Raw genomic sequence first — 18,859 nt, 5'->3', positions numbered from 1 at the left:
TTATTTCCTCTTCATTCTTACAAAAGTATTTGATTTTTCTTCCATCTGGTTAATGAACTGTATGACTCTTACTCTGAATTAATTTCTTGACATATTGCATGCTTCTATTTCACTTAGTTTCTTTTCTGGTGATATCTCCTTTTCTTTCCTTGGTGGGTTCTTTCTTTGTCTCTCATTTTTTATGTCCCTCTCTGGCCCTGTGCACCCTGCTTGGCTTTGAGAGGTTGAATACCCTATCAGGGCAATAGTCTAGAAATCATTATTCCAAAGCCTGGGTCTGCCTTGAGTCTCATGCCTTTATTGTCTCTGCTCTGAGTTGTATCCCCTTGTCCCTTGGAACTGGTCCCTCAGTTTTCTGCTTCAGATGCTCGGTATGATGGGACCATGTTCATAGTTCCTCTAATGTGTGATGACCTTTGAGGACTCAGAGCCCTCTGGCATGAAATTCACTGTGTAGCCCCAGCACCTGAAGCAGGGTGGCACCCTAGGTATCTCTGGCAGTGCACTTGCAGCACAGTCCTGTGGCCCTGGCTGGGCACACCAGGTTGCCTCAGCAGTGCTTTCCTATGGCTTGGAGTGAGATTCGTGCTGGGTTGGTCCAGGTAGCCCCTGCAGGACTGTCCCAGGGGCTGGGGAGAAGAGGGTTGGGGCTAAACTGGGTCACACTGTCCTGTTTTCTTGTAGCTGGAGTGAGACATGTGCTGGGTTGCTCCAGTTCGCCACTTATCAGTATGAAGTGGAGCCTGGTTGCCATTGGTCACTCAGTCCCTCCTCCCCTTTCACCCAGAGTTAGGGGAGCATTGGCTTGCTCCAGATGGCCCTGGCAGGGCTGTCCTGGGGGACTAGGAAGGAGAGGGTTCCACAGTCAGAGCTCCTCTGTGGCATGCTCTGGGTTGCTCCCAGTCACCCCAACAACAGGTCCCAGTGCTGGGCATAGTGTGGGTTCTAGATGGTTTTGGATCAGGCTAGCAGCACAGTTCTGGGGTCTGTGGAGGGGGTGGGGCACATGGTTCTCCCAGGCTTGCACTACTGTGTTGTCTTGGAACCAGATCCTAGGATGCTGGGTCCCAGCAGGCTGGTGAGAAGGCCTAGCTCAGTAGCTCACTCTGGCAGCATGCTCCCTGCAGATGTCTGAGAGCCTGCCAGGAGTTATTGTGCCACTCACTGCAGGAGCATTGTAGTGGTTCCACATGTGTTATGACTGGAAAGTGACATTATCTAGGAGTCCTCTGTGCTTTTTATGAAAATTTGTCTCTTCAACTGTGATTAATTTGTTAATTCAGCGTGGATGTTCTTCAATTTAGTTGCTTTTCTGGCCCAAGAAGAGATGCACGACACTGCTTCCTATTCAGCCACCATTTTTTCTCTACTTCAGTTTATCAGTTCCTAAAATACTGGTTATCACATGAGGATATAAGCTTCTCTCCTGTCCTCCTCATTGGATATTTTACCTATGGACTCATTCAGTGTATGTGGTTTCCTCAGTGCCCAGCTTCTGCATCACAGAGAGCTTCTCCAGAGTTTGGCTACACAGGCCACTACCCAAGTACCACCTAGATGAATTTTAAAAGCCTTTGACAAAATTAATTGCTGTTAGTGATAAAAACCCTCAAGAAAATAGTGATCGGGAGATATTTACTTAATGATTACACACAACACACACACACACACACACACACACACACACACACACACACATCATATACTCCTGTTTTCCAGTATCTCACTCACTTAACAGGGAAATACTAAAGGCATATCATGGAAAAAAGTAAGCATGCCCTTCCACTACAATTCAATATTATAAAGGAGATTTCAGCCAGTGCAATTTGGCAAGATAAATCAATTAGGGAGGGGCATAAGAATAAATAAAGAAGTGATAAAGGAACTGTGGTACATCCATAAGGTGGAATACTATTCGTCAGTAAAAGAGAACATCTATTTACAAGCAACTTGAATGATTCTCAAAGTCATTATGCTAAGTGAAGGAAGCCAGTCTCAAAAGGGATTTTATTTTACTTTCTCTAGATTCTCAATGTCTCATATGAAATCTTCCACTAAGTTCAAATAATCACTGACTGTTAGTGAATGTATGAATAGTATAAACTCCCAACACTTTTCAGAGAAAGGAACATGCCTCATTCTTCTATCACACTAACCACAATGCATGTTATTTATCAAGACCTTCTGTCTGCCTTCTGCCCAGAGAGACAAATGGACAACACTGCTCTCAGGGTTTTCGGATGGGCTACTCATCTTCTCACAGCTTATCAAGAGCAGAACCTTTTACTTAGCCTCATCTACAGCATAAACCTGAATTCAAGGGTAAGAATAAGTGAGTGCATTTACACAGAAAATACCACAGAGAACTTAAAGACTTTTTTCATATTAAGCCTGTATTTAATTTTTTCATGCTAGTTATGTGCGGCTCTTTCTTTGGTTCAATATGTGCTTCTAGATGCTCCTGAGACAAGAGGATGTTAACTTCCAATCTCAGAATTTTGTGTAAAACTCCAATGGGAGTGCACCCCATATTCTGCAAAGTGAAACCAAATGTGTCTCACTGTGAATGACTATTTCTGAAAGAACCAGTCACATATCCTTGAAACTTTGCTAACTTTTGTTAAAGGTACAATCGAAATTCATTTGTGTTTGGGGGAAGTAAGGAGTAGGTATACTGAAGACAAAATGAAGTGGGACATGGAAAAGCCACTTTCAAGATGGCAGAGCAAGGACAGTGGCATGTGACCACCAGGACATACTGGTAGAACATGGAAATGTGCTTTGGGAAAGCCTATGAATTATTAGGGTAGGAGTACCTATTAGAAAAGGGATAAACTTCAATTACTATTATTCATATATTAAAAAATCCCCCTTCCCCAGAAAACTCACAAAGATGTCAGAATTCATAATGAATGAATTCAAGGAGAATGTGGTCTCTGATGTGCAGAGAGATTAAGAATGTGGTTCAAATGGAGAATGCTGGAGATACATATTAGGGTGTAGACCAAGCAAAGCTCCAAAACGATCTTGAATTTTTATCAAAAAGTGAAATTCATCCCTGTACTCTTAGAAGTATTGGTGATATTTTATAAAGTAAAAGAAATTTCAGTTTTGCACAAATAAGAGAGAATAGAAACTTTTTATTATGGTAACAATGAGCAAACAATTCAAATGAGTGGAGGCAGCAGTGTGGGGATGATACACCTAGCAGTAAGTAATCAAGGTGTGGTGTGATAGAGGTGTGGTGGCAACAGTTAGTTTCACAAGAAGAGGAGAACTAGTTATTCAGCAAAGTGATTACATTGAGTTTGCTCAACAACTTTCTACAGAAACATCTGAATATACTGAACATTGTTCTCTTAGCTGTTGAATCTCTTGTCTTTTGCTCTTTCTGGCATTTCACTTAGTTGAGTACTGAAAAACATTTTCCAGACAAATCTTTGTTCTCTAGTGGGCAGATAATAAGGAACAATTTTAGTCCTTCCATAAAAATTAAATTCAACAAATTTATGTATATATAGAAAGAATTTTATAAACATCTCTATCTATAGATTATCTAAGGCAAAGAATTGATTTCTCTAACCACATCTGTAAAATGAGCATTGTGATCCTAAAGATAAAAATAAGGAGTAGGAGCCACGGGTGGAGATTATGTGCCAATCTAGAGGAGGAAACTTTACTAAGGATAGAGAAAGCATGGGGTCATGGTCTTTTGATCTCCTGCATTCATTTTCTCTCTGTCTTTGAGAGTTCAGAAGATAGGGAGCATCCATACTTTCTGCTTTGGAGTTTTACAAATTGAGGATGTTTTCCTTCCCTCTTACCTCAACCAAAAGTATCCCAATTTCTATGACTGAAGTTTACTACACGCCCCAGTCTGAGAGCCTGAGAGACAGAAACAGAGTTCTGACTTTAGGGAATTAGTTATATGGGGCAGACACACCTGAAAACACACAGATTTTCATTAGCCTAATCTTCCTTGAACAGAGATGAGATTTCTCTCCAGATTACTCTTAATCCTTTCAAGATTAAATCAAGCATCCCTTTCTGACTCTCAACTTCACCTCTAGCATTTTGCTGCATGAACAAATAGTATTTCTCCCTTTCTTCAAATTCCCTCTCCATTTCTGCCTTTTTCATTTCCTGCTCTAATGTATCCTCTAGCTTTCTGATTTTCTCTTCATACTCCTCTTTTAACTGCCTTTTCTCTTTCTTCAGCCGAGCTCTGTAGTTTTCTTGTATAGCTTGAACCTGTTTCTGAATCTCCACCTCTGCTCTTTGGTAAATCTTATTAGTGTAGAATCCTCCCTGGTTCTTCATCACCATGCGCTGGACCAGGTCCAGCAGTTGTGTCCTTTGATCCTCCTGCTCAGCCCCTGTCGCCTTATTGTTGAACTCACAGTGGCGATCCTTGAACTGCTCCATCAGATCTTGAATGCCTTCTGGTGCTTCCTTTAAGTAATCACGGAGCTCCATGCCATCCAGGTCATCTTTCCGGGTAAATAAGAGAATCATGTATTTCCTCACTTTGGGTCCAAACATTGACAGCATCTTCTCCACAGCGTTTTGTTCTTCCTTTGTGTACCGGCCCAGCGGGACTACCAGGAGCACAGCGTGAGGGCCAGGGGAAGTCAGGACTATACATTTAGCAATCTCCCTTTGTGTGTCAGCATCTGGTACTTCCGTGTCAAAAATGCCAGGTGTGTCCACGACGACTATTTCTCTCCCATTCCACATGCTTCTCTCTTTCTGACAGGCCTTGGTGATGGATTTTGCTGCAATGCTGGAATAAAATGCTTTCTTTCCAAGGATGCTGTTTCCTGTGGCACTTTTTCCCGCTCCAGCCTTACCCACTAAGACAAGTCGCAGTTGTGAATCTTGATTTTCAAGCCCTGGGACATCAGGAAACAAAACCACAGAATTAGGATTGACTTCCAACCTTTCCCACTGCAATGCCTCTGCCCAACAGTGTCCTTCTCTATTGCCCACTAGTGTCCTGTCTGTGAGCAAACTCTGCACTCACAGTAGGTCTATAGAACCCTTGTGCCTGACCTCTCTCCATAAGTACTTGGAAAAAGCCAGGCACTTCCCTTGGGCTACTCACTCTGACCTTTGGAAGCTAAGTGCTCAGGGATGAAGGAGCAAAGTGGTTCAAATGAGAACTCTGAGCTGCTGCTGGTAGCTGTTCCTCATAAGCTAATGTAAGAAGAAACACAAAATCTGACTTTAGGACATCACAGTGGAAACTCCCCTCTCCCTATTAATATTCAAAATGGAGCTTTTCTTCTTCCCATTAAGAAGCTAAGTAGCCCGACTGGCATGGCTCACTGGTTGAACATCGACCAATAAATCAGGAGGTCATAGTTGGATTCCCATTTAGGGCACATGCCCAGGTTGCTGTCTTGATCCCCAGTAGGGGATGGGCAGGAGGCAGCCAATCAATGATTCTCTCTCATCATTGGTGTTTCTACCTCCCTTTCCCTTCCTCTCTGAAATCAATAAAAATATATATATTCAAAAAAGAGGAAGAAGACAAGTAGGTGGATTATTCAAGCCGTCCCATCCTTGTAGGAGAGAAAAGGGCACGGGGGCATAAGGCAAAGTGTTCTTTTAGATTTCACATATGCAGCCATCTCATTAGGGTTTCTGAATGACAGAAGAACAAAATGCCTTATTTTTAAAGTTACCACCTTACCATAGAAATCTAATGAGGTTTTTCTATTTTAAACTAATATGTTTAAGAGGTATAGACAGAAAGTATTGACAGTTCTCTGGAGTTACTCTAATGTCTCTTGATACATAAATAATAATAATAACTCATACAGAGTAACATCATTAGAGTTATACTTTCTTAGTTTCATTTCTGTAGGTATGTCTACTTAATAGGACCCTGGAAAGTTGATAACAGAACAGCATAGCCTACGATGTGAATGATGTTTTAAAGATCACTGTGTCTTAGGTTAAATACCAAATCATCTATATAGCTCTTTCCTTATTTCTATTCAGTAATTCTCTGCTTATCTTTTTAATGTGTCTATAAAATTGAAGTCTTCAGGATTTCTTAAGCATAGGCCCGAACCATGGAAGACAACCAACAACCACATCTGAGAGTCTGTTTCTCCCAGAAGGAAGACCCTTTCAGCACAGTCCTTGAATAAGACTGATGCCTCAATATAGGAGCACCTAAATACATAAAAACTCTTGATGGACTTTAAGGGAGAGAATGACAGCAATACAGCCATTGTAGGGGACTTTAACACCCCCAGACATCACTGGATAGGTATTACAGACAAAAATTTAACAAGGAAACAAAGGCTATAAATGACACCCTAGATCAGAGGGATATAACAGATACTATGGCACATTTCTCCCCAAAGCAACAAAATATTTATTCTTCTCAAATGCACATGGAACATTATCAAAGGTAGACAACATGTTAGGGCACAAAACAAGTCTACATAAATTCAAGAAGAGTGCTGTAATACCAAGCATCTTCTCAGATCAAATGACGTGAAGTTAGGAACCAACTACAATTAAAAAAAAAAACAACAACTCTCAAAAACACTAAAATACATGGAGGCTAAATAGCATGTTATTAATCAATGAATGGGTTACCAATGAGATAAAACAAATAATTAAATACTTCCTGTAAACAAATGAAAATGAATACACAACCACCCAAAACAAATGGAACACGGTGAAAGCAATCCTGAGAGGGAAGTTCATAGCACTACAGGCCTACCTCAAGAAACAAGAAAAAGCACTAATAAACTATCTACCCCTAAAACTAATTTAATTAGAAAGAGAACAAGAAGAAAATCCCAGAGGAATTAGAAGGAAGGAAATAATAAAGATCAGAGAGGAAATAAATGACATAGAGACCAAAAAAAAAAAAAAAGTACAAAAGTTAAATAAATCCAAGAACTGGTTCTTTCAAAAGATAAACAACATTGATGAACCCCTAGCCAGAGTCATCAAGAAACATAGAAAGAGGACCCAGATAAATAAAATAAGAAATGAAAAAGGCGATATACCAAGGACACCACAGAAATACAAAGGATTGTAAGCAATTACGATGAACAATTATATCACAACAAACTGGACAACCTGAGTGAAATGGACAAACTCCTAAAAACATACAATCTTCCAAAACTCAACAAGGGAGAATCAGAAAACCTGAGTAGGCCAATTATAACTGATGAAATTTAAGAAGTAATTCAAAAATTTCCAGAAAATAAAAGTTCTGGACTGGGTGGATTTATAGAAGAATTTTACCAAACATTCAAAGAATTAACACCTATCCTCCTCAAACTATTCCACATATTCAAGAGAAAGCTCTTTTATGAAGTCAGTACTATCCTAATTCCAAAATCAGATAAATACAATACAAATAAAGAATATTACAAGCCAATATCCCCGATGAACACAGAGGCTAAAATCCTCAACAAAATATTAGCAAATCCGGTCCAGCAATATATCAAAATGATCAGACACCGTGCTCAAGTGGGATTTATTCTGGGGTTGCAAAACTGGTACAATATTTGCAAATAAATACATGTGATACATCACATAAAAAATTGAAAGATAAAAATAAAATGATCATATCAATAGATGCAGAAAAAGCGTTTGACAAAATCCAGGACCCTTTTTTGATAAAAACCTCAGCAAAGTGGGAATGGAAGGATCATATCTCAACATAATAAAGGCCATATATTATAAAGCTACAGACAACATAATACTCAATGAGCAAAAACTAAAATTGTTTCTTTTAAGAACAGGAACAGGACAAGGATGTCTGCTTCCACCACTCTTATTCAACATAGTACCAGCAGTCATAGCCACAGCAATCAGGCATTAAGTGATAAAAGCTATCCAAATTGGGAAGGAGGAAGTAAAACTGTCATTGTTCGCAGATGACATGATACTGTATATAAGAAACCCTAAAGACTTCACCAGGAAACAATTAGACTTAATAAATGAATTTGGCAAGGTAGCAGGATACAAAATCAACATCCACAAATTTATAGCATTATTATACACCAATAATAAACTCTCAGGAAGAGAAACTAAACAAGCAATACCATTTATCATTGCAACAACAACAAAAAAGATACCTAGGAATAAACTTAACCAAGGATGTCAAAGACATGTATTTGGAAAACTATAGGGCATTGAAAAAAGAAATATAGGAAGATACAAACAAATTGAAGCATATATCACGTTCATGGATTTGATGACTTAACATCATTAAAATGTCTAAACTACCTAAAGCAATCTACAGAGTCAACACAATCTCTATTAAAATGCCAATGGCATACATCACAGAGCTAGAATAAATACTCCGAAAATGTATATGGAACCTTAAAAAAAATAGCTGCAACAATCTTGAGAAAAAAGAACAGAGTAGGAGTGATCACAATACCAGATATCAAACTGTACTAAAAAGCCATAAAACCAGAACAGCCTGGTACTGGCACAAGAGCAAGCATATAAACCAATGGATCAGAACAGAGACCCCACAAATTGACCCACATCTCTATGATCCATTAATATTTGACAAAGAAGAAAAGAACATACAATGGAGTAAGGACAGTCTTTTCAACAAATGTTGCTGGGAAAAACCTGACAGACACATGCACAAACATGAAACCAGTCTACCAACTTACACAATAGACAAGAATAAACTCAAGGTGGATAAAAGACTTAAATGTAAAGCATAAAACCATAAAAATCTTAGAGGAGAACATAGGCAGTAAAATCTCAGACATCTCTCATAGCAGTATGTTTACAGATACATCTCCTAGGGCAAAAGAAATTAAGGAGAAAATAACAAAAAAATGGGACTACATCAAAATAAAAAGCTTCTGCACAGCAAAAGAAACCACCATCAAAATGAAAAGGGAACTGTATGGGAGAACATATTTGCCAATGATACTTCTGATAAGAGGTTAATATCCAAAATGTATAAAATACTCATACAAGTCAACAAAAGGAAGACAAACAATCCAATTTAGAAATGGGCAGGAGACCTGAATAGACTTTTCTCTAAAGTGTATATACAGATGGCCAAGAGTCATATGAAAAAAATGCTCAAAGTCACTAATTATCAGAGAAATGAAAATTAAAACCAGAATGAGATGTCAACTCACACCTATCAGAATGGCTATCATAAAAAAATCAACAAAAAAACAACAAGTGCTGGAGAGGATACGGAGAAAAGGGAACACTAATTCACTACTGGTGGGAATTCAGATAGGTACAGCCTCTATAGAAAACAGTATGGAGTTTCCTTAAAAAATTTTAAATGGAACTTACATTTGACTCAGTGACACCACTTCTGTGAATATTTCCTAAAAACCCCAAGAACCAATCAGAAAAAAATATATGCACCCCTATGTTCATAACAGCATTATTTGCAATTTCCAAGACTTGGAAACAGTCCAAGTTCCCCTCAGCAGATGTATGGATAAAAAAGCTGTGTGACATTTATACTTCAGAATACTATGCAGCTGTAAAAAAGAGGCATCTCTTACCCTTAGGATGGCATGGATGGACCTGGAAAATAATATGCTAAGTGAAATCAGCCAAACTGAGAAAGACAAATATCATATGATCTCACTTATTTATGGAATCTGACGAACAAAATGAATAGACCAACAAAATAAGACCTGAAGCATGGAGGCATGGAACAGACGGACATACCTCAGTGTGGAGATTGGGAAGAGGATATGAGATAAACCAAAGAACTTATATAATTATGTGCATATAGCCCTTGGACACAGTGAATAGGGCAGTGAAGTCCTGGAGTGGGGTGGTTAGAAGAAGGGGGGTAAATGGGAGATATCTGTAATACTATCAAAAATTAAGCCGAAATCGGTTTGGCTCAGTGGATAGAGCGTCGGCCTGCGGACTGAAAGGTCCCGGGTTCGATTCCGGTCAAGGGCATGTGCCTGGGTTGCGGGCACATCCCCAGTGGGAGATGTGCAGGAGGCAGCTGATCGATGTTTCTCTCTCATCGATGTTTCTAGCTTTCTATCTCTCTCCCTTCCTCTCTGTGAAAAATCAATAAAATATATTTTAAAAAAAAATTAAAATATATATTAATAGAAAAAGCAAAAGAATTATTCCTCTGAGAGGAATCCTGAGTTACAACCACCATCTCTGCTTTTAGTCCATGCATACATCATCACACTGACTATAACAGGCATGATTGTAAACTCCATTTTATTTTTCAGAGATATCATCACATTCATCCAGTTCCTCAGACCAAAATTCTAGGAATCTCCCTTGATTCCTCTCTTTGTCTTACTTTGCAGATATAATCCATCCAGAAGTTCTCTTGGTCTTATCTACAAATCTGACCACTTTTCTCCATTTTGAAGACCATCGTAAGTCCAAGTTACCACTGCTACCCATGACTCAGCAGTCCCCTAACTTGCCACTTTCAACAATTCCGTAAATTGGAATGATTTTTTTAAAATAACAGTCAAACAGAAGAGATTTTGCAGAACTTCCAACTCTGGCTTCCATAAAATCAGTATTTATTTCCTATCTCCCACACACTTTATGGCAAAGCTGTTGCTAACTGAAGGATTGGCAAAAGCATCCCTGAAGCAGAGTTTCCCACATTTGATAACCAGAATCCCGAGATGAGAGAAGTAAATTTCCAGAAGCTGAGAGCACTGGCTACAGGATGGCTAAGATTCAGGGAAACTGTAGATATAAGTTCAGATTATTGTTTAGTTAGCATCTCAATGGAAAACTCCAGCCTGTGGTTATCCTGAGGGCATCAGTTGGTCATCAAGATGGGGAGTAAGAAAATCATGGGAAGTGAAACAAAAAGCCATCAAAGCCCAGCTGCAATGCTGAGAGCACATAGCAATCTGTGTGACAGATGGCAGATAAGGCCATGAATTATTCCCATCTTTCTACAGGTGCCTCTTTGGGATGTGGATCGGCAGCTCCTCCCACATCCTGCTGAGTCTATTCCTCCACCCCTTGCATCTGGGTGGGCCCTGTGACTTGCTGTCTCTTTCTAGTCTTCAGGACCCTGCAACAGCTTCATAAAGAGGCCAGGACCAGCCTGATTGATGGTGAGAGACACAAGGCCCAGTTATCTCTATAACTAGCCTGCCAAAGAGCCTGCTAACTACCAGACATGTTGATGGGGCTATCCAACTCAAAACTACCCAGTTGCTGGATCTTGAGAGTATCATACTAAGCACAAATGTCTGATGAAAAAGGACAAGGACCATATGATTTCACTCATACTTGGGACATAAAATAAAAATAAATCAGCCATCAAACAAAACAAATAAACTCATAGCCTTGGACAGCATTGCTGAATGGTTAGAGCACCAGCCAAAACACCAAAGGATCATGGGTTCAATTCTGTGTCAATGGCACATAACTGGATGGGAGGCTCGACCCCCCTGCCCTCGACAGGGCGCCTGTGAGAGGCAATCAATCAATGTGTCTCTCTCACATCAAGGCTTCTCTCTCTCTCTCTCTCTCTCTCTCTCTCTCTCTCTCTCTCTCTCTCTCTCCCTCTCTCTCCCTCTCTTCCTCTCTCTTTCTCCTCTATCCCCCTCTCTTCCCCTCCCTTTCCCTCTTCTACTCTCTCTAAAAAATCAATGAAAAAAAATCCTTGGGTGAGAACTAACCAAAAACAAACTAACTAACTAACTAACTAACTAACTAACTAACTAAAAAACAGACACAGACAACAGTATGGTGGTTACCAGTGGAAAAGGGCCATGGGAAAAGGTTGAAGAGAACAGAGAGCCAAATATATGTGATGGAATGAGACAAGGTTTTAGGTGGTGAGCATACCATGCAATACACAGATGATATATTATACATTTGTACATCTGAAACTCATATAATATTACTAACCAAAGTCACCCCAATAATTTTAATCTGTGATGATGGTAGGACCATCTGCATCTTGTATTTCCACTATTACCTGGGTATAAGACAAGCACAGTACTGATAAAGAGTGGTTCTCAATAAATATTTATTAAATAAAGAAATTGATCAAAATCACTCTGATTCTTGCTTTCTCTTTGATCTTTATGTCCAGCCTACATCTATGGAAAAGATTATCCTTTCCTTATTCATCAATTTTTAGTGTCACAGAAACAAAATATTACATTTTTTGTTGTTGTTAATCTTCACCTGAGGATATTTTTTGATTGATTTTTTTAGAGAGAGTGGAAGAGGAGGGTGGAGAGAGGAGAGGATAGAGAGAGTGAGAGAGAGAGGGGGAGAGAGGGAGAGAGAGAGAGAAAGAGAGACATGTGAGAGACACATTCATTGGTGTTTCCTACATGAGCCCTAATGAAGCAGGGATCTAATCTGCAACCCAGGCATGTGCTCTTGACCGGGAATCAAACCCACAAACCCTTTGGTGCATGGGTTGACACTCTAACCACTTAGCAACATGGGTCAGAGTCAAACTATTATATTTTAAATATTTTTTTTTCTCCTTGCTATCTAGAAACTTTGGCAATGGGGAAAGCCACTTGATAACTCTTATTGGAGCAGACTTTGACTGGGACAGGCTGAATATGCTAGTTGTTAAAAACTAGCTCATCTGATAGGAAGCCATCAAATACAAACTTGAATCACTATTATACAGACAGACACTCCTTTTGAAAGAAGAGCTATGTCTTTTTACCTTAAGGATAGGGAGTAGAAAACAGCTTCTTATAAACTAAGAAGAGAAATGTTTACAAATCAGTTTTGGCCACAAAGTTGATATTGGTGATGGGTGTTCAGAGGAATAAAATGCTGAACTGTGCTTCTTCCACTTCCCAGTGCTCTTCACCCAACAGCTTCCCTCAGAGCTACTTCTGTCTGCTCACCCAACTCCATCCCTGAAAGCTTCTAGTTTATTTATCCTATCTAATAAAAGAGTAATATGCAAATTAACCATCACTCCATCACAAAGATGGCGGCGGCCATGGAGCTCGAGCAAGCAGGAGGCTTGGGTTGCCCTCAGCGATGGAGGAAGCCAAGCTTCCTGCCTGCCCTGGCTGGCTGTGGGCTCCACTCAAGGCTAAAAAATTTCAATTATAGAATATAAATAAATCCCAGATACCTGCTTCCAGCTGCCCTGGCCTCTGCTCAAGGAGGGGCTGAGAGCCTGGGTTGCCAGGGGCAATCTGACCTGGGCTCCACTCAAGGCTACAAAGTTTCAATTATAGAAGATAAATAAATCCCAGGAAAAAAAATTAAAAAGAAAAAAAGAAGAGGCTGGGAGCTTGGGTCATCGGGGGGCATGGCCAGTCTGAAAACGGCCCTCAACTCCTCACCCAGGCTGGCCAGGCACCCCAGCGGGACACCCCACACACACCCTGAAGGGGCTGTGGCCAGCCTGCAAACAGCCACCAAGCCCTCACCAGGCTGGCCACACCCCTGTGGGGTGAGGGTCACTGCTGGGATGCTTGACCAGCCTGCAAACAGCCATCAGCCTCTCACCCAGGCTGGTCAGGCACCCCAGTGAGACCCCCAACCTGATCCAAGACACTCTTCAGGGCAAACCAGCTGGCCCCCACCAGTGCACAAGGCCTCTATCCTCCTATATAATAAAAGGGTAATGTGCAAATTGACCCTAACAGCAGAATGACTTGGAATGACTGGTCACTATGACACACTCTGACCACCAGGGGGCAGACGCTCAATTCAGGAGCTGCCCCTGGTGATCAGTGTGCTCCCACAGGGGAAGCTCTGCTCAGCCACAAGCCAGGCTGGCAGCTGCCAGCACAGCGGTGGTGGCGAGAGCCTCTCTTGCCTCCTCAGCAGCGCTAAGGATGTCTGACTACATTATAGGCCTGCTCCCCGCTGGCAAGTGGACATCCACTGAGGACTTCTGGGCTGCCAAGGGATGTCTGACTGACAGGTTAGGCCAGATCCCACGGGGAGCAGGCCTAAGCCAGCAGGTGGGCATCCCCCGAGGGGTCCCAGACTGCAAGAGGGCACAGGCCAGGCTGAGGGACCCCCTACCCCCCCCGGAATGCACAAATTATTGTGCACCGGGCCTCTAGTAAATTATATAAATGGTTAAAGGACTCATTTATTTATACAATATCTTTTGAGCAGCAATCCCTGAAAGAATTACTATTTTGTAGGGCTCACTTTTTTAAATGGATTACAACCCAAAATCAATAGAAATAGGAAACAGAAAGAATGATAAATCTATGCTGAGCCCAATCGATATGGCTCAGTGTCAACATATGAACCAGGAGGTCACAATTCAATTTCTGGTTAGGACACATATCTGGCTTGTAGGCTGGATCCCCAATAGGGGCCTGCAGGAGGAAGCCAATCAACGATTCTCTCTCATCATTAATGTTTCTCTCCTCCCTCTCCCTTCTTCTCTGAAATTATATATGTATTTTAAAGTCTATGCTGAGATCAAGTTTGCTAGGAGGTTTAAGATATAGATTCAGGGGAGAGGACCCCTCAACACCAAACCCCACATTTCCCTGCCTCTCCCCACAACATAAACACAAACTCCCATCTTCCTTTACCTGGAAAATCTGGGTCCATTCTCTAAATGTGAAGTCAATGCTAAGCTGAGGATATTGAGGAAGAGGAGGAAAGAGGAAGTTAGGGGAGAAGCTGCACAAACTTGCTCATGTAAGAGACAAGACCACCTTACTATCTATAACAATTTTCTGCCTTTTTTTGACCTTTCTCCAGACTTGGTGCTGGTGGATTCCATCATTGGTGCACATATTGGGCCCTTCCATACATATTCAGGCAAAGTAGAGCCAGTAAAATACTGGATTATTTTGTAGTTCCAAACATGTAGCCCAGGATCGGTCACAGTCAGGTCCTGACATTGGCCTAACCAGAGTTCCTCCCAATAGGTCCCAGAGATAACACACCTGGTTGTGAGCTTTAGAACATATCAGAGCATGACCCAATGATCTCACAAGCAATGCACCCAGAGGGAGATCTTGGTAGGCACCCGACCCTGATGGGGAAATTCTGCTTTATTGGGTCAGACCCTTCATAGCAGCTTTACACTGGTTGATGTTTATCCTCATAGTTAGCCAGCATGAGGGTCAATTCCATGCATGGATGGGCCAACAGCAATCAAGACTCAACTACAATAAGACGACTCACTTATTCCACACATGGAACATTCCTGGGAACCTAGCTCAAGTGGTCAGGGAGACTGTGCCACTGAACCACACAGGACACCTACTATGTAAGGTCAGCATACCAAGACTGGAGACATAGCAGAACTACCTAATACACAGACACAAATATAGAGAGGCAGCCAAACTGGGGAGACAAAGAAATAAGCTCCAAACAAAAGAACAGAAAAAATCACCAGAAAAAGAAGTAAATATAATGGAGGCAAGCCATCTACCTGATACAAAGTTCAAAACAACGGTTATAAGGATGATCACAGAACTTAGTGAGAACTTAAGTGGAGAGATAACAAGTATAAAAAAAAGACATAGAAACCACAAAACAGAACCAGTCAGAAATGAAGAATACAATGTCTATAATGAAGAATACACTGGAAGGAATCAACAAATTTGGTGAAGCAAATAATCAAATCAGTGTTTTAGAAGACAAGGTAACAGAAAACATCCAATCAAAGTAGGAAAAAGAAAAAAAATAATTTTTAAAAGTGAGAATAATTTTAGGTACTTCTGTCACATTATAAAGCATAAAAACATTCCCATCATAAGGATACCAGAAGGAGAAAAGAGAGACCAAGAGATTGATAACCTATTTTTAAAAATAATGATGATCATTTAAATGGCAAAGCCTAGAAACCAAAAGTGAATCTTAAAAATAGCAACAGAAAGACAGTTACTTTTAAGGAAGCTCCCATAACACTGCCAGTTAATTTCTCAAAAGAAACTTTCAAGGTCCAAAGAGATTGGTGTGAAATATGAAAAGTAAGGACCTAAAAGCAAGATTACCCCACCTAGAAAGTTCATCATTTAAAACTGATGGAGAGATAAAAGGCTTACCAGGCAAGAAAAAGCTTAAGGAATTCTTCACCACCAAACCAGTATTACAAGAAATTTTTAAGGAACTTCTCTAAGAAGAAGTAACAATTTCTAAAAAGCAACATGGGTATAAATTTTTTAAATGTCAATAAATAAATACTTATCAATAATTAATTTAAATGTAAATGGATGAAATGCTCCAAAGGGCATAGGGTAGCTGAATAGATGAGAAAACAAGACAGACATATATGCTGTATACAAGACACTCCCCACAGAATAAAGGACACACAGACACTGAAAGTGAAGAGATGAAAAAGATATTTCATGAAAATTAAAATTAAAAAAAAAGAAGCTGAAGTAGCATAGTTATATCAGACAGCATACAATTTTTGACTCTCTGGACCGCCTTGGATGCCCAGTGACTCCCAGTACCTTTCAGGTCTTGCTTTTGCTTTTCAATGTGCACTTGAACTTTGGTCAGATAGCACCTGTGCTCTTCTGGGGTGCCATCCCTGCCTCCCTGGAGCATCTTTGCATCGGGGAAGAGGTCGTTTGTGTAGAAGTGACTCTGATTATCACTCTCCAACTTCTCAACCACAGCCATCAGCTTCTCCAGCTGCTCCCTCTGCTCCTTCTCAGTAGCCTTGTTGTTGAGGCCACAATACCTATTTTTACACTCCTGGACCAGGCTCTGCAGGCTGTGATTGTCCGTTTTGTCTACATAGTCATCCAAGGACCCGTCTCCTAAGTCCTCCTTGTGGGTGAAGAGGACCACCACGTGTTTCATGGCTCCTGCCCCAAAGACCTCCTTCACCCTCCTCACTGCCACCATGTCCTGGGCAGTGAAGTGCCCCAGCTGTGTCACCAGCAGAAGCACATGGGGCCCCGGGGCTGAGAGCAGATAGCAGTCCCCAATGTCCTTGTACATCTCTTGGCCCTGGGCCTTGGCTTCAAAGATGGAGGGTGTGTCAACCACTTGGTTGTTCCTTCCATTCCATGTGCCTGTGGCCACCTGGCACTTCCTGGTCACAGGCTGGGCCGCCAGCCTGGACTCAAACACAGTTTTACAGAGGATGCTATTCCCAGTGGCACTTTTTCCGCAACCAGATTTCCCCACGAGGATGACCCTCAGTGAGGAATTTGATGCCAACTGGGTATCTTCTCCACTGCCTGAAAAGAAAAAAATTGTGTGTCTTATTAAGCTAGTGCTGCTCCCAATTTTTAAGTCATGGACCCTCATGGGATCTCATTAAAGCTGTGGACCTCCCTCCCAGGAAACTGTCATATCTAAATACATAAAAAAGTTTCCAACAAATTTAGGAGGCTCTTGATTCATAGGAAGTCTACATAGGAAGCCCACATTGGACCCATAGCCAACAGTATGAACGTCTATACTGAGGAGGTTGCTCCAAGTCCTTCTCAAGACCAAGGAAGATAAGTGGAAGAAAAGTGGTCCCTGTATTTCTGCAAGGATGGTGCCTGGCCCGTTTCATGTTAAATAAATGTGTTTAGAAGGATGCAAAGGATGAGAGGTCACACATAGGAAAATATTAACTTCTTTTCACTCATAAATAACCAGAAACACTTATGTAGAAGTGCTCAACATATTCACCTAAACCTTGGGAGAAAAGGAAGTGTCAGCTGTGACCTTCCACCAAGGACCAGCTGAGGTCCCTGAGTCTCTGTTCTTTGGGTGGGGAATTCTCCGCTTGAAATTGAGACAATAGAAAGGTCATAGTTACTGTCAAAGGCAAAGCCAGAGAGATAACTCAGGATGGGTGGCTGAAGAGGATGGAATTTAAGACCATTAGTAGTACATGTGATGGAAAATTCTCCTACTTGGCTGATTGAATTACAGGAAGTTAACAAAAGTGGTGTTGGAGAGGGCAACATTGAGCTAGGACCTAAAACCTTCAAGGGACCAAGAAGGGTGAGAACCGGGAAGTTCTAGAGTTCTTATGAGCCAAATGGATTCCAAGTTCATTGTAGTGTCCTAAAATGGATTATTTTACTTCTTCTACTTGGTGTTGGTTCTTCCTTTTCTGCAGTGTTCTGGAATGTTTTGTAGTCTGCATGATTAGCAAATCTTTCTGGAAGACATCTCCATTTTCTGCTCAAGGTGGACAAGGAAAGTGAAATTTATTCACAATTCAGTTCAAAAGCCTGCAACTTCTGACCTGAAGTTTCATTTCCACATTTCCCACACATCATGTGCATGGAGAGCATTGTACTGAAGGGATCGGGTGGAGGTGGAGGTGAAGATGATGGGGAAGGTAAAGAAGAAATGAGCACTGACTTTTTCTTCTTCAGTTTAAAATCACTGGGTTTCTGTCACTGTGTTTGAGGTGAGGAAACGGTGCCTCTTAAGAACTTGGAGCCTTTCTTACCTTCAGCCATAGCTCCATATCTGCTCTTTGGAAGTCCTTCCATCCTCTTCTGGAATAAAAATAAGAAAAGAATAAAAAGTGAGTGTCCACATGGAGTTAGTAAGTCCTGAGATCCCCTCCAGTTCAGACTCCTAAGAATAATTCTCCATCGAGGAACCATTTCCATTGCTAATTTCCTAACTCACATTCTGCCCTCAAAAGTCTATACATAACTTTAAAAAAACCTGGTGATGCTAACACAATGCACTGTGAACACAATGCTTGGTCCCTTTTTTTCTGTCTCAGCTTAGAGGAAAGCAGGAAATGCTTTAAAGCCAATCCATTGCTTATGTCCCTCCAACTAGAAAAGGCATGAAGTGAAAAAACAACAACATTATTTTATAGAATGAGGAGGGGAACAGTATCTTAGTTTATGTTTTGGATTCATAGCAGGCCAGCTTTCTGGAAAAAGTACTTCCCCTCATGTCAGTCCTTGAAGGACTCATGTCCCAG

General features: G+C 41.1%; 1 protein-coding gene across 1 annotated transcript; it reads right to left on the bottom strand.

Moving 5' to 3' along the window:
* Positions 1–3,127: 3,127 nt before the first annotated feature.
* Positions 3,128–18,410, bottom strand: LOC308527373 (GTPase IMAP family member 4-like; the record flags this gene model as incomplete). The annotated part of the gene is made up of 3 exons (XM_081102679.1): positions 3,128–4,892; positions 16,413–17,150; positions 18,368–18,410. 3 exons carry the CDS (start codon positions 18,408–18,410, stop codon positions 3,970–3,972), a joined length of 1,704 nt encoding a protein of 567 aa, XP_080958805.1. The 3' UTR covers positions 3,128–3,969.
* Positions 18,411–18,859: the final 449 nt, after the last annotated feature.

The sequence above is a fragment of the Myotis nattereri genome, assembly GCF_964212035.1.
Source record: "Myotis nattereri genome assembly, chromosome: 11".
NCBI lineage: Eukaryota > Metazoa > Chordata > Mammalia > Chiroptera > Vespertilionidae > Myotis > Myotis nattereri.
The sequence above is the reverse complement of the archived record's forward strand: the minus strand, read 5'-3'. Positions and strand labels throughout refer to the sequence as shown.